The sequence below is a fragment of the Oncorhynchus kisutch genome, linkage group LG8 (assembly GCF_002021735.2).
Source record: "Oncorhynchus kisutch isolate 150728-3 linkage group LG8, Okis_V2, whole genome shotgun sequence".
Lineage (NCBI taxonomy): Eukaryota > Metazoa > Chordata > Actinopteri > Salmoniformes > Salmonidae > Oncorhynchus > Oncorhynchus kisutch.
The window spans coordinates 50,048,922-50,065,685 of NC_034181.2; the positions used below are offsets into that span (position 1 = coordinate 50,048,922).

The 16,764-nt window shown below is 43.5% G+C and overlaps 1 protein-coding gene across 3 annotated transcripts in view; it reads left to right on the forward strand.

Moving 5' to 3' along the window:
* daam2 (dishevelled associated activator of morphogenesis 2) overlaps positions 1 to 16,764 on the forward strand; it is a 275,857-nt gene that overhangs the window by 178,815 nt on the left and 80,278 nt on the right. For all 3 annotated transcript variants that reach the window (XM_031830538.1, XM_020489369.2, XM_031830539.1), the window contains one exon: positions 11,565 to 11,639. In XM_031830538.1, the coding sequence (XP_031686398.1) occupies positions 11,565 to 11,639 (75 nt within the window). The remainder of the gene's footprint in view (positions 1 to 11,564; positions 11,640 to 16,764) is intronic.

A 16,764-nucleotide genomic window follows, 5' to 3' on the forward strand; every position in this document is an offset into this window, starting at 1 on the left:
AGGCTTCTGATGTTGACATGCATGAAACCAAGGCTTTTTCGATCACAGAAGTCAACAAATGAGGGTGCCTGGGGACATGCAGGGCCTGGGTTTACCTCCACATCACCCGCGGAACAGAGAAGGAGTAGTATGAGGGTGCGGCTAAAGGCTATCAAAACTGGTCGCCTAGAGCGTTTGGGACAGAGAATAAGAGGAGCAGGTTTCTGGGCATGGTAGAATATATTCAGGGCATAATGCGCAGACAGGGGTATGGTGGGGTGCGGGTAAAGCGGAGGTAAGCCCAGGCACTGGGTGATGATGAGAGAGAGGTTGTATCTCTGGACATGCTGGTAGTAATGGGTGAGGTCACCGCATGTGTGGGAGGAGTTATCAGGGGTATGAAGAGTGGAACTAGGGGCTCCATTGTGAACTAAAACAATGATAACTAACCTGAACAACAGTATACAAGGCATATTGACATTTGAGAGAGACATACAGCGAGGCATAAAGTAATCGCAGGTGTTGTGGTAAAGTGATACTCTGCCTTCTTAACAAGACTATCAACACGGCAGGTCCTACAGGCCCTAGTTTTGTCGCACCTTGACTACTGTTCAGTCGTGTGGTCAAGTGCCACAAAAAATGAGTTTTGCAATTGGCTCAGATCAGGGCAGCACTGCTGGCCCTTGGATGTACACAGAGAGCAAACATTAATAATATGCATGTCAATCTCTAATAATCTAGTAATCACAGGTGTTGAATTGGGAAAGCTAGCTAAAACAGTAGGTGAGACAACAGCTAATCAGCTAGCACAACAACAGCAGGTAAAATGGCGTAGACTAGGCAACGGGGCCAACAGATAAAACAAACAAGCAGAATGGAGTACCGTGATTAATGGACAGTCCAGCGTGCATCAGCTATGTAGCCAAGAGGTCAGTGTCCAGGGGGCAGCGGTGGATGGGGCAGGGAAGCTGGACTGGCGAGTGTTATCCAGGTTTTAAAAAAACTAACAATGACTAAATAGCTTGTAGCTAGTTAGCTGGTTAGCTTCTGGAGGTTCTTGAGTGTGTTCTAAAAATAAATAAAAAATAAGAGCGATTCCGTATCACATTGGGTGAGGCAGGTTTCCGGAAGGTATAAACAAATTAAAAGTCAAAAGAGATGGAAAGTAAATATGGGTCCAGTGAGAGTTTTGGGACGCGGCGATTCAGGCGGTTAGCAGGCCTGTGCTAACAAGCTAACAGTTTGTAGGCCCGGGCTAGACAAGGTAGCAGTTAGCGGACCGGAGCTGGACAAGCTAGCAGTTAGCAGGCCGAATTAGCAAGCAGGGAGATAGCGAGGGCTAGAGAGTTAGCCTTTGGGGGATGTCGCGATGGGGTGAGTCTGTTTATTCCTCTTCATGCGGTGACATCGATAGACCGGTCGTGGGCCCGGGTATTGTAGCTCAGGAGTATGCTACAGTGGTAGCACAGGTGCGCAGGCCGGGCTAGCTTCAAGCTAAGTGGGTGGAAACGCTAGCCAGGAGTAATCATCCGGGGTTGCGGTTTAGCTAGATAGCTAGTTGTGAAGATCCAGCTGAAAAATGTTCCGTTTGCGGTGGGAATCCGGGGATGAATCCGGGGATGAAAAATAAATAGGTCCGTTATGCTCTGGTTAGAGTCGCGTTGTTCGAACTGGCGAGAGCTTTCCGAACTAAAGGTTAGCTGATGACCGGTTAGCTGAAGACCGCTAGCATAGCTGGTGGTTAGCTGGCTAGCTTCAGTTGAGGGGTTCCGAAGTAAATATAAATACTTTAGGAAAAATAGCTACATTGGGTGAGGCGGGTTGCAGGAGAGTATTTGGAAGCTTAGGTTTAGCAAAATGTTTTTAAAGAGATATGCGGAGAAAAATATGTAAAAAACGAAAAAGAAACGATATATACAGGGACACGACACGACAGTACGACTTACTGCTACGCCATCTTGGGACACACATACGGTAAGACAGCTAACCGTTAGCTGTCTTACCGGCTGCTATCTGAATAGACAATCGGACAATTTTTTTTTATTATTATTTTTTTTAAATTATTTTTTTAATTATTATTATTATATTTTCTTCTTGGGCCTCTATAACTATATCTATTGTTTTTATTTTTGTTGTTGTTGTGTGATTTGGATTAATCCCCTCTACCACACGGAACCCCACTAATCTACTGACGAAACGTAAGGGGTGGCTAACAGACCTCCATCCTATGCTAGCTTGCTACCGATGCCCTGGCTAGCTGTCTAAATCACCAACCAACCTCTCCACTCACCGGACCCTTTTGATCACTCGACTAAGCATGCCTATCCTTAATGTCAATATGTCTTGTCCATTTCTGTTCTGGTTAGTGTTTATTGGCTTATTTCACTGTAGAGCCTCTAGTCCTGCTCACTATACCTTATCCAACCTATTAGTTCCACCACCCACACATGCAATGACATCTCCTGGTTTCAACGATGTTTCTAGAGACAATATCTCTCTCTTCATCACTCAATACCTAGGTTTACCTCCACTGTATTCACATCCTGCCATACATTTGTCTGTACATTATACCTTGATGCTATTTTATCGCCCCCAGAAACCTCCTTTTACTCTATGTTCCAGACGTTCTAGACGACCAATTCTCATAGCTTTTAGCCGTACCCTTATTCTACTCCTCCTATGTTCCTCTGGCGATGTAGAGGTGAATCCAGGCCCTGCAGTGCCTAGCTCCACTCCTATTCCCCAGGCGCTCTCTTTTGACGACTTCTGTAACCGTAATAGCCTTGGTTTCATGCATGTTAACATTAGAAGCCTCCTCCCTAAGTTTGTTCTATTCACTGCTTTAGCACACTCTGCCAACCCGGATGTTCTAGCTGTGTCTGAATCCTGGCTTAGGAAGACCACCAAAAATTCTGAAGTTTTAATTCCAAACTACAACATTTTCAGACAAGATAGAACTGCCAAAGGGGGCGGTGTTGCAATCTACTGCAAAGATAGCCTGCAGAGTTCTGTCCTACTATCCAGGTCTGTACCCAAACAATTTGAACTTCTACTTTTAAAAATCCACCTCTCTAAAAACAAGTCTCTCACCGTTGCCGCCTGCTATAGACCACCCTCTGCCCCCAGCTGTGCTCTGGACACCATATGTGAACTGATTGCCCCCCATCTATCTTCAGAGTTCGTGCTGCTAGGCGACCTAAACTGGAACATGCTTAACACCCCAGCCATCCTACAATCTAAACTTGATGCCCTCAATCTCACACAAATAATCAATGAACCTACCAGGTACCTCCCCAAAACCTTAAACACGGGCACCCTCATAGATATCATCCTAACCAACTTCCCCTCTAAATACACCTCTGCTGTCTTCAACCAAGATCTCAGCGATCACTGCCTCATTGCCTGCATCCGTAATGGGTCAGCGGTCAAACGACCTCCACTCATCACTGTAAAACGCTCCCTGAAACACTTCTGCGAGCAGGCCTTTCTAATCGACCTGGCCGGGGTATCCTGGAAGGATATTGATCTCATCCCGTCAGTAGAGGATGCCTGGATATTTTTTAAAAATGCCTTCCTAACCATCTTAAATAAACATGCCCCATTCAAGAAATTTAGAACCAGGAACAGATATAGCCCTTGGTTCTCCCCAGACCTGACTGCCCTTAACCAACACAAAAACATCCTATGGCGTTCTGCATTAGCATCGAACAGCCCCCGTGATATGCAGCTGTTCAGGGAAGCTAGAAATCATTATACACAGGCAGTTAGAAAAGCCAAGGCTAGCTTTTTCAAGCAGAAATTTGCTTCCTGCAACACTAACTCAAAAAAGTTCTGGGACACTGTAAAGTCCATGGAGAATAAGAACACCTCCTCCCAGCTGCCCACTGCACTGAAGATAGGAAACACTGTCACCACTGATAAATCCACCATAATTGAGAATTTCAATAAGCATTTTTCTACGGCTGGCCATGCTTTCCACCTGGCTACTCCTACCCCGGACAACAGCACTGCACCCCCAACAGCAACTCGCCCAAGCCTTCCCCATTTCTCCTTCTCCCAAATCCATTCAGCTGATGTTCTGAAAGAGCTGCAAAATCTGGACCCCTACAAATCACCCGGGCTAGACAATCTGGACCCTTTCTTTCTAAAATTATCTGCTGAAATTGTTGCCACCCCTATTACTAGCCTGTTCAACCTCTCTTTCGTGTCGTCTGAGATTCCCAAAGATTGGAAAGCAGCTGCGGTCATCCCCCTCTTCAAGGGGGGGACACTCTTGACCCAAACTGCTACAGACCTATATCTATCCTACCGTGCCTTTCTAAGGTCTTCGAAAGCCAAGTCAACAAACAGATTACCGACCATTTCGAATCTCACCATACCTTCTCTGCTATGCAATCTGGTTTCAGAGCTGGTCATGGGTGCACCTCAGCCACGCTCAAGGTCCTAAACGATATCTTAACCGCCATCGATAAGAAACATTACTGTGCAGCCGTATTCATTGATCTGGCCAAGGCTTTCGACTCTGTCAATCACCATATCCTCATCGGCAGACTCGACAGCCTTGGTTTCTCAAATGATTGCCTCGCCTGGTTCACCAACTACTTCTCTGATAGAGTTCAGTGTGTCAAGTCGGAGGGTCTGCTGTCCGGACCTCTGGCAGTCTCTATGGGGGTGCCACAGGGTTCAATTCTTGGACCGACTCTCTTCTCTGTATACATCAATGAGGTCGCTCTTGCTGCTGGTGAGTCCCTGATCCACCTCTACGCAGACGACACCATTCTGTATACTTCCGGCCCTTCTTTGGACACTGTGTTAACAACCCTCCAGGCAAGCTTCAATGCCATACAACTCTCCTTCCGTGGCCTCCAATTGCTCTTAAATACAAGTAAAACTAAATGCATGCTCTTCAACCGATCGCTACCTGCACCTACCCGCCTGTCCAACATCACTACTCTGGACGGCTCTGACTTAGAATACGTGGACAACTACAAATACTTAGGTGTCTGGTTAGACTGTAAACTCTCCTTCCAGACCCATATCAAACATCTCCAATCCAAAGTTAAATCTAGAATTGGCTTCCTATTTCGCAACAAAGCATCCTTCACTCATGCTGCCAAACATACCCTTGTAAAACTGACCATCCTACCAATCCTCGACTTTGGCGATGTCATTTACAAAATAGCCTCCAATACCCTACTCAACAAATTGGATGCAGTCTATCACAGTGCAATCCGTTTTATCACCAAAGCCCCATATACTACCCACCATTGCGACCTGTACGCTCTCGTTGGCTGGCCCTCGCTTCATACTCGTCGCCAAACCCACTGGCTCCATGTCATCTACAAGACCCTGCTAGGTAAAGTCCCCCCTTATCTCAGCTCGCTGGTCACCATAGCATCTCCCACCTGTAGCACACGCTCCAGCAGGTATATCTCTCTAGTCACCCCCAAGACCAATTCTTTCTTTGGCCGCCTCTCCTTCCAGTTCTCTGCTGCCAATGACTGGAACGAACTACAAAAATCTCTGAAACTGGAAACACTTATCTCCCTCACTAGCTTTAAGCACCAACTGTCAGAGCAGCTCACAGATTACTGCACCTGTACATAGCCCACCTAAAATTTAGCCCAAACAACTACCTCTTTCCCAACTGTATTTAATTTTTATTTATTTATTTATTTTGCTCCTTTGCACCCCATTATTTTTTTATTTCTACTTTGCACATTCTTCCATTGCAAAACTACCATTCCAGTATTTTACTTGCTATATTGTATTTACTTTGCCATCATGGCCTTTTTTTGCCTTTACCTCCCTTCTCACCTCATTTGCTCACATTGTATATAGACTTGTTTATACTGCATTATTGACTGTATGTTTGTTTTTACTCCATGTGTAACTCTGTGTCGTTTTATCTGTCGAACTGCTTTGCTTTATCTTGGCCAGGTCGCAATTGTAAATGAGAACTTGTTCTCAACTTGCCTACCTGGTTAAATAAAGGTAAAATAAAAAAATAAATAAAAAAATATGTGTGTGTATATATATATATATATGTATGTATGTATGTATGTATGTATGTATGTATGTATGTATGTATGTATATGTGTGTGTGTGTATGTTTCTTGATCTTTCTTATACAGTTCCATCCACTAATATTGGCACCCTTGGTAAATAAAATAATTCACAACAATCTAACCGGTAATTAAAGTAAAATAATTTAAAGAAGAAATATATTCTTATCATAAAAAATATATTTTTCTCAAATATATGTGTGACACAATTATTGGCATCCCTTCATTCATTTTTTATTATTTTTATTTCACCTTTATTTAACCAGGTAGGCTAGTTGAGAACAAGTTATCATTTACAACTGTGACCTGGCAAAGATAAAGAAAAGCAGTGTGACACAAACAACAGAGTTACACATGGAATAAACAAACGTACAGTCAATAACACAATAGAAAAAAATGTCTATATACAGTGTGTGAAAATGGCGTGAGGTGGTAAGGCAATAAATACGCCATAGTAGCAAGTAGAAATACTGGTGTGCAAAAGAGCAGAAAAGTAAATAAAAACAATATGGGGATGAGGTAGGTAGATTGGGTGGGCTATTTACAGGTGGGCTATGTACAGCTGCAGCGATCAGATAGCTGATGTTTAAAGTTAGTGAGGGAAATATAAGTCAGGGGACTGGGGACTGGGAAATATTAGGTCAGGGGACTGGAATGGCCAAGGCAAATCCTTGATTCTGTGGTGAGTGAACCATTTTTTGTGTTGATTTTGAGGTGTGCTCTGCTGGAAGATCCAACCACGGCCCAGATTAAGCTTCCTAGCAGAGGCAGCCAGGGTTTGATTAAATATCTGCTGGTACTTGGAGTCACTGATACCATGTATCCTAACAAGTTGTCCAGGGCCTTTGAAAGAAAAACATGGAGCCCGGTCCCATTGAAAGTTCCAGTAACATTTGGCAAACTGTAGGTACTTGAGTTGGTTGTTTGATGACAGCAAATACTTTTTTTATGGTAACCCTCCCAAACAACGAGTGGTTATGTAGGTGGCATCTGATCGTAGCTTTGGAGACTTTCTGACCCCAAGACCCAACTTTATTTTATTTTTATTTTTTATTTCACCTTTATTTAACCAGGTAGGCTAGTTGAGAACAAGTTCTCATTTGCAACTGCGACCTGGCCAAGATAAAGCATAGCAGTGTGAGCATACAACAAAGAGTTACACATGGAGTAAACAATTAACAAGTCAATAACACAGTAGAAAACAAAGGGGGGGTCTATATACAATGTGTGCAAAAGGCATGAGGAGGTAGGCAAATAATTACAATTTTGCTGATTAACACTGGAGTGATAAAAGATCAGATGGTCATGTACAGGTAGAGATATTGGTGTGCAGAAGAGCAGAAAAGTAAATAAATAAAAACAGTATGGGGATGAGGTAGGTGAAAAGGGTGGGCTATTTACCAATAGACTATGTACAGCTGCAGCGATCGGTTAGCTGCTCAGATAGCTGATGTTTGAAGTTGGTGAGGGAGATAAAAGTCTCCAACTTCAGCGATTTTTGCAATTCGTTCCAGTCACAGGCAGCAGAGTACTGGAACGAAAGGCGGCCAAATGAGGTGTTGGCTTTAGGGATGATCAGTGAGATACACCTGCTGGAGCGCGTGCTACGGATGGGTGTTGCCATCGTGACCAGTGAGCTGAGATAAGGCGGAGCTTTACCTAGCATAGACTTGTAGATGACCTGGAGCCAGTGGGTCTGGCGACGAATATGTAGCGAGGGCCAGCCGACTAGAGCATACAAGTCGCAGTGGTGGGTGGTATAAGGTGCTTTAGTGACAAAACGGATGGCACTGTGATAGACTGCATCCAGTTTGCTGAGTAGAGTGTTGGAAGCCATTTTGTAGATGACATCGCCGAAGTCGAGGATCGGTAGGATAGTCAGTTTTACTAGGGTAAGCTTGGCGGCTTGAGTGAAGGAGGCTTTGTTGCGGAATAGAAAGCCGACTCTTGATTTGATTTTCGATTGGAGATGTTTGATATGAGTCTGGAAGGAGAGTTTGCAGTCTAGCCAGACACCTAGGTACTTATAGACGTCCACATATTCTAGGTCGGAACCATCCAGGGTGGTGATGTCGGGCATGCAGGTGCAGGCAGCGACCGGTTGAAAAGCATGCATTTGGTTTTACTAGCGTTTAAGAGCAGTTGGAGGCCACGGAAGGAGTGTTGTATGGCATTGAAGCTTGTTTGGAGGTTAGATAGCACAGTGTCCAAAGACGGGCCGAAGGTATATAGAATGGTGTCGTCTGCGTAGAGGTGGATCAGGGAATCGCCCGCAGCAAGAGCAACATCATTGATATACACAGAGAAAACGTCTGCAATTCTCCAGCTGTGATCCTTGGAGATTTTTTTGCCACTCAAACCATCATCCTCACTGTGCGTAGGGTCAATACAGACACACATCCTCTTCCAGGCCGATTGTTAACATCTTCAGTTGCTTTAAACTTCTTCATTATTGCCCTGATAGTGGAAATGGGCATTTCCTGATTTGTGCAGCTAAACATTTTGTTGAAAAACTTTACTGTATTCAAGGGTCTTTCCCATAGTGATGGATGACTATGGGAACTTGGCCTGTGTGTCACCTCATATTTATACCCCAGTGAAACAGGTCATGGCTTACCACTTAAGTGTTCCTAATCACTGAAGTGAACTTAAATACGTAAAATATGAATGGGAATAGACTTCAGTTAGATTATTATGGCACACGTTTCTGAGAAAATTATATATTTCATTAAAACTTTTTTTAAACTTCAATTAAAGGTTAGATTTTTGTGAATATTTTGAATGAAAGACCAAGAGGATAAACAGCAAAGACAACATTTTCACAGCCAGTTTTGCTCATATTTAGCAAGGGTGCCAATATTAGTGTAGGGCACTGTATCTCTCAGATTAAGGATAGACGCTAAAGAACAAACAAACTTTTTGTTCCATGTAGTGAATCTGTTATTCAATGTGTTTGTATTCAATGTGTTTGTAATTATCCTAGGTATGACCTTCTTAAAACAATTCCATATAGCTTAGTAGATGTGTGTGTGAGTATGAGGAGAGAGCGATAGAGAGATGTAAAATGCCCTCACATTTCTCATCCTTCCATGGGCTCCGTCATAGCGTTGCAGGAGGACTTTTGTTTTCAACGCAACTCTCCTCAGGGTCTATCTATTCTCCTAGTTATTAAAAAAATACTAGCCCTTATCAACTGTGTTTGACTCCTAGCCTTGCATGGATTTAGCCACAAAGCTGACAAGGTAATATTTATTATTTGTTTCTCCTGAGGGCACTGTTTTTATTCAGGCACTAGGGAACAACCTACTACCGTTAGGACCCCCAAAACAAACATCCCCTGTCTGGTAATCACCTCTCATTTGTCCTGAAACAAGATGGAAATTATAGTATTTTGTGCAGACTTGTGAAGCTGCCAGGGTAAATGTTGCATTGGACTTGACATGTTTTGAGCCGTATCGACTGCTGAAATTCGACAAAAAGGGTCTGGAGAGAGGCAGTTAAGTTTTTAATCTCGCCATCAATACCAGTCTGGCTGTATGTCCAGACAGAGTCTGTCGACTAATGTGGCAACAAGAGAACACAGCTAGTCTGAGAACAGGGAGTGCTAATAGTAGTTTTTCTTTTGAATTGACACCAGAGTACAGTATGAACCTGGAGAAAACACTGGCCTTATTGTCTGCCCTGCATTTAAACACTTATTTATTGGGTATGGTTAACACTTCAAGGAAGGGGTCACTACATATACATTTAGCGCTTAGTAGAAACTACTAGGTGTCATCAGGTCAGAAATGAATTACAGCAAGGTAAGCCGTTTTTTAATCATGTGCTTTGCATACATGCCAAATTCTGTAAACAAAGGAAGTATGTATGTGCCTAATAACTGGCCCATTTTGCCATCTACTCTGAATTCCAGTTGTGTCATGTGTTTGGAGTGAAGAGAAAATTCAGCATCTCTTGGAGGACGGTGAAGGTTGATAAAAGTGCTTCTTTATTGTTACAATAGAGAAGCACTTTTATCAACTTCCACTGTCCTGCAAGACTTGCGGAATTTCCTCTTCACTTAATTTTGCTGCTCAATTCATTCATGCATTGGTTGGAAAGTGAAGCAACAGCAGTGTACCCTTCCCTTGTTCCCTTGTTTTGTTGTTTGGAAACTCAGGGACACATGCACTGACATGGGACTTGAGAACAAGTGTTCCGTTGACACTCGTGTGTGGGACTTGTGCCTCCACAGAAACATGTTGTACCCTGGTAAAATACTTGAGGGCTTACCATGTACTGGACCCTGTCCCACACAATTGATCATATCAACAAAATTAAATGATTGATTAGGAGAAACTCAGTGCATGGAAACAACCCAACAAACAGGCTATGTCCCAAATTCCCTACATACTGTGGTGTACTCCTTTTTACCAGAGCTCTATGGGCCTCGGTCTAAAGTCGTACACTAAATAGGGAAAAAGGTGCCATTTAATGTAGACAGTTAGTAAAGGCACACTAATCAAACTGTTTTCCAGTTCCTTACGTTCTCATGGGTACACAAACTGAGCCTGAAGTTCGACTCCCCTGTGCTCAAATCCAAGCTAAACAGTACCAGATGTGAAACATCGGTGAAGGATCTCGGAGCTAAACTGTCTTCATATTCTCCTGTGCGTTTGTTGCTCGTGGCATCGCTCTCCCTGGAAAGGCCAGTACAAATTGATTTCCGACAACGCTATTGAAAAGCATTGTGCAGAATACTCCATCCCGAGGGGTCTTTCCCTGTATTAAAATGCCAAAACAATTGAATAGTTTGATGTGCACTGTGTTGTGACCCAGATTTGATGTATTAGGCCTCCTTCATTTAGTCTGTCTGGGATGTTGAGAAGACGGACACACACACACACACACACACACATTGTGTCTGTTTGGGATGGGGAAATGGAGTAGTATTACTGGGATGAAGAGACACAAACACACATTTGGTCTGTTTGGGATGTTGACATGGAGTAGTAAATGGTATGGACGGGGAAAAAACTGGCTTGCAGTGTTAAGTGCATAGCAAGTCATTTATTAAACCATTTACAGTTAACACAACGGATGTAGTGGAGTGTAAATGCACTTAAAGTGCTGTTTATGCACATTATTATCTGGTGAATAGTGTAATCACCTATTATGCTATATTAGCGTTAGCATTTACAGTGCGTTGATGCATCGCTCTCCATCTCCACTTTTAGGTCCAGTTTCCTGGACAGAGATTAAGCCTAGTCCTGGAATCTCCATTGAACATGTATTTTAGTCCATGATTAGGATTGACCTGTGTCCAGGAAACTGGCCTTTATGGAAAACCCATGTTTCTTTTGCACTACATCCCTGGTCAACACTCTGTGGTCCATTCCATGTAGCACTCTAACCTATGACTCTGCTGTTGCAATTACTATGCTCAAACTAACTGAGAACCTTTATTAAGTACTTTTGTGTACATGGATTATTTTCTGTGTTTTCTTCATGTGTTTTCCCTCTCTTTTTGTCTCTGTTCAGGAGCAAGAGGACCCCAACAAGCTGGCCACAAGCTGGCCCGACTACTACATCGACCGCATCAACTCCATGGCTGCTGTAAGTGACAACTTTAAAGGGATACTTCAGGATTTTGCCAATGAAGTTCTGTATCTACTTCCCCAGAATCAGATGAACTCATGGATACCATTGTTGTCTCTGCTTCCAGTATGAAGGAAGTTAGAGGTAGTTTCACAAGCCAATGCTTACTAGCGTAAGCGCAATGACTGGAAGTGTATGGTATCTACTAGCATGCTAGCAGTTACTATAGACATCCAACGCTAGTTAGTCTGGGGAAGTAGATAAAGGGCTTCATTGCCAAAATACTGAAGTATCCCTTTAACTTTCTCTAACCTACATTTCTCCTTAAGGTTTCTACATGTGCCTCCCTCCTTTTTATTTCCAGCTCTTTTGTCTCTCTCCTTTTCTCTCACCTTGGTCAGCAACATCTAGGAGCTTTAGCCACCTAATTCGCTGCTGGCAGCTCTTAGTACATTCCTACCATCCAAACCCAACACTCACACCCAGAGCCAATGACACACACCCTAATTAGTCACTCAGAAGCTCACTGAATGTGAATGATTGTCAGAGAAACTAAGGGAGACATGAAGGACTGCAGGGCCCTGTAAACAACATTCACATAGAGCCAAAATGGCTGCCAACTAGCATGCTACTAATGATACATATTTTTTGCCGCTCTTTTTTAATTGAGTTTTTATTGACTTCATGTGGTAAGCATATGCAGGGGCAAACCAATAGGATAAAGTACACAAACATAATAATAATTCATACCCAGCACAGGGTCAAAAGAAGAGATTCCAATGTTGTAAATGGTGTTAACATCAACCAGAGATCAAATGTATTTATCACGTGTGCAGGTGTACGTTCATCGTAATAATGGTCAGACCAAGCTGCAGCACGATATGGTTTCCACATAATTTATTAAAGTGAAAAACTTAGAACAAAACAAATAAGGAAACAAACATCGAACCGTCACTAACGAGAAGCTACGTGCACTAACTCCAAACAATATCCCATAACACACAGGTGGAAAACATGCTACTTAAGTATGATCCCCAATTAGAGACAACGATAGCCAGCTGCCTGTAATTAGGAATCATACTAAAACACCAACATAGAAAAAACAAACTAGAACCCCACATAGAAAATATAAACTAGACTAAACCCCTAGTCACGCCCTGACCTACTCTACCATATAAAATATAGGCTTTCTATGGTCAGGACGTAACACCTTACCTTGAAATGCTACAAGCCCTTAACCAACAATGCAGTTCAAGAAATAAACTAGAGATGAAACGGTATGAAAATGTCATTTCATGATTATAGAGACCAGAATTATCACGGTTATCAGTATTATCGCGGTATTGTTAAAATGTGCTGGAAATTTTCAAAACGTACTGAACACTGAAATCATTTCACCAAGTTTTATATTGAAAACCAACAAACAAATAAAATTAGCAGCACTATGCACTTTCTGTGTGCATAAACATTAAAATAATAACATTAACATTAAAAGATGGCACCATGTGGCCATGAAAGGTAAAAGTTTCCCTAGTGCAGGTTTTAATGAACACAACCTTAAAAAAATCTAATGTGCATATAAAAGCAACACAAGTAAAGCAATGTGCATGTAAGAAAAATACAACCATATGTAAACAAATCCAATGTGCAGCACATTATATCCGTTCTCTCCTTCATAAAGAAATATGGTGCTGCTGGCCTACCATCCTGTATGTATGCATCTTTGTTCACTTGAGATTGAAATGTAAAAATGTCAGCATATTTCCTTTGCCTAGTTTAAGTAGTGATCTGCTAGGGGAGACTATGTGCCCGCTGGCACTGAGCACTCTCTGATGGCACGCTGGTTGCTGCGATGCCCAAAATCTTCCTGGAAACCCTGGCAAGATGAGGCAGCTCTGATGCATGGCCCCTCCACCACACCAGTGGATCCTCTTCTGCTGGAATGGGTGGCAGAGACAGGTAGACCTTGATCTCTTCTTTCACTCTGTCTTCTGGGGTGGTCGGAATCTGACCCTCTTTACCTCAACAAGGCAGCAGAGAGGTGATCTTTCTCAGCAACCCAGCCAGGCCTTTCCCCTCCGATGCCACTGTGGGGGTGCTAGTGGTGGAGGTGCTACTGGTGCTTTGTGGTTCTTCCCTGACTTGTGCAGCTGCCAGCTTCAAGGCCTCTTGGACACAGCTGTCAGTGTAAAATTTTGCCGCCTCAGGCTCATCTAAAAATCTCCTTTTGAAGTGCGGGTCAATGAAACAAGCATGACTCTCTTTGCCTTCTCTGTGTATCTGTTGTTAAGGTCTTCTCTCATGAACCTTTTCATGTCCTTGGTCAGGGATGGCTCCGTATCCGTTTCCACCAGAACATCACAGGTGATGTGGTCCAGGACAGGCTTGATGGCTGACAGTGTCACTCGTGTCTCTGAGGCAAGTGCATCTGTAAACTTGCTCAGAGGTTCAAGGAGCTGGCACAGTTGCTCCATGACACTTATGTCAGCATCCTTGGGCATCAGATGCCATGTTCCTTTTTCTCCAGCCAGTGTCGCACAGACTGGCTGCTGTTGGCTGAGGAAACGCTCAAGCACGTTGTGTGTAGATCCCCATTGGGTCACCACATCATGGATCAGAGCCTTCTGTGGCATGTTGAGGGCAGCTTGCTTTTCTCTCAGTTCTCGCCTTCTCTTCCAGCTCTGTCAGAAGCCTTGGACCAGATGACGGCAGGCCTTGACTGCTGTGTCATCTCTCTGGATTTTCAGAGCCTTTGAAATGGCCAGGTTCAAATTATGGCCAAAGCACCCAAGCCACAGATCTGGGAACTCTTCAAAAGCCTTGATCATGTTTGTTGCGTTGTCTGTGGTAATGCAGACCAGGTCTTTCTTGTTGATCCCCACCCTTACAGTATATTCTCAAACTCTCTGATGTTGTGAGCCGAGTGATCTTCTGGAAATAACTGTGTTTCCAGGCAGTTTGATTCCAGTTGCCAGTCTGGGGTGAGGTAATGGATAGTGAAGCTGATGTAGGGTTGGCCACCCCTGCTGGTCCAGAGGTCAGTAGTTGCAGCAAACCATGTGCCTTCATCCAACCTTTTTCCAACATCCGCTTTAACCTGGTTGTACAGGTTTGGGATTTCAGTCTTAGAAAATAATGTTCGTGATGGCACTTTGTAGTGAGGCACGGCAACCTTCATCAGCCTCAGGAAGCCAGGACTCTCAACAATTTGAAATGGCATCATGCCCTCATGCCCTCTGCATAAGCAGCCTGCCTTTTTAAATGCTTCCTGGAGTGTCTGTGTCACAACTGTAGATGAGGGGTGACCAGTAGCATCACTGGGTTTTCCTGCTGCATGCCCACTCTGTAAACAAGGGAATAGCACATGTATTATTCTTTTACTTATTATTGGTGAGTAATTATAATAATTATTATTCTCTCTCTCTCTCTCTCTCTTCATACTCGTCGTCAAACCCACTGGCTCCAGGTCACCTACAAGACCCTGCTCTCTCTCTCTGTCTCTCTCTCTGTCTCTCTCTCTGTCTCTCTCTCTGTCTCTCTCTGTCTCTCTGTCTCTCTCTGTCTCTCTCTGTCTCTCTCTGTCTCTCTGTCTCTCTCTGTCTCTCTCTGTCTCTCTCTGTCTCTCTCTGTCTCTCTCTGTCTCTCTCTGTCTCTCTCTCTCTCTCTCTCTGTCTCACACACTCACACACACACAATCTTCTGTGTTGCATTGGAGTATATGCAGTAACCCCATGCACAATTTACATAAATACAAAGGAGTCACTGTGATAATAATCGCAATGAGCCCAACAATTGACATAAATACAGGAGTCTTATATAGGAGTCTATTTTATTTCACCTTTTATTTAACCAGGTAGGCAAGTAGAGAACAAGTTCTCATTTACAATTGCGACCTGGCCAAGATAAAGCAAAGCAGTTCGACACATACAACAACACAGAGTTACACATGGAGTAAAACAAACATACAGTCAATAATACAGTAGAAAAATAAGTCTATATACAATGTGAGCAAGTGCACTTGCTCACATTGGAGGTAAAGGCAAAAAAAAGGCCATGGTGGTGAAGTAAATACAATATAGCAAGTAAAACACTGGAATGGTTGATTTGCAGTGGAGGAATGTGCAAAGTAGAGATAAAAATAATGGGGTGCAAAGGAGCAAAATAAGTAAATAAATATAGTAGGGAAAGAGGTAGTTGTTTGGGCTAAATTATAGATTGGCTATGTACAGGTGCAGTAATCTGTGAGCTGCTCTGACAGCTGGTGCTTAAAGCTAGTGAGGGAGATAAGTGTTTCCAGTTTCAGAGATTTTTGTAGTTTGTTCCAGTCATTGGCAGAAGAACTGGAAGGAAAGGCGGCCAAAGGAAGAATTGGTTTTGTGGGTGACCAAAGAGATATACCTCCTAGAGCACGTGCTACAGGTGGGTGTTGCTATGGTGACCAGCGAGCTGAGATAAGGGGGGACTTTACCTAGCAGGGTCTTGTAGATGACCTTGGAGCCAGTGGGTTTGGCGACGAGTATGAAGCGAGGGCCAGCCTACGAGAGCGTACAGGTCGCAGTGGTGGGTAGTATATGGGGCTTTGGTGACAAAACCGATAGCACTGTGATAGACTGCATCCAATTTATTGAGTAGGGTATTGGAGGCTATTTTGTAAATTACATTGCCAAAGGGTATGTTTGGCAGCATGAGTGAAGGATGCTTTGTTGCAAAATAGGAAGCCAATTCTAGATTTAACTTTGGATTGGAGATGTTTGATGTGAGTCTGGAAGGAGAGTTTACAGTCTAACCAGACACCTAGGTATTTGTAGTTGTCCACATGTTCTAAGTCGGAGCCGTCCATAGTAGTGATGTTGGACAGGCGGGCAGGTTCAGGCAGCGATCGGTTGAAGAGCATGCATTTAGTTTTACTTGTATTTAAGAGCAATTGGAGGCCACGGAGGAAGATTTGTATGGCATTGAAGCTCGCCTGGAGGGTTGTTAACAGTGTCCAAAGAAGGGCCAAAAGTATACAGAATGGTGTCGTCTGCGTAGAGGTGGATCAGAGACTCACCAGCAGCAAGAGCGACATCATTGATGTATACAGAGAAGAGAGTCGGTCCAAGAATTGAGCCCTGTATAGAAACTGCCAGAGACCCGGACAACA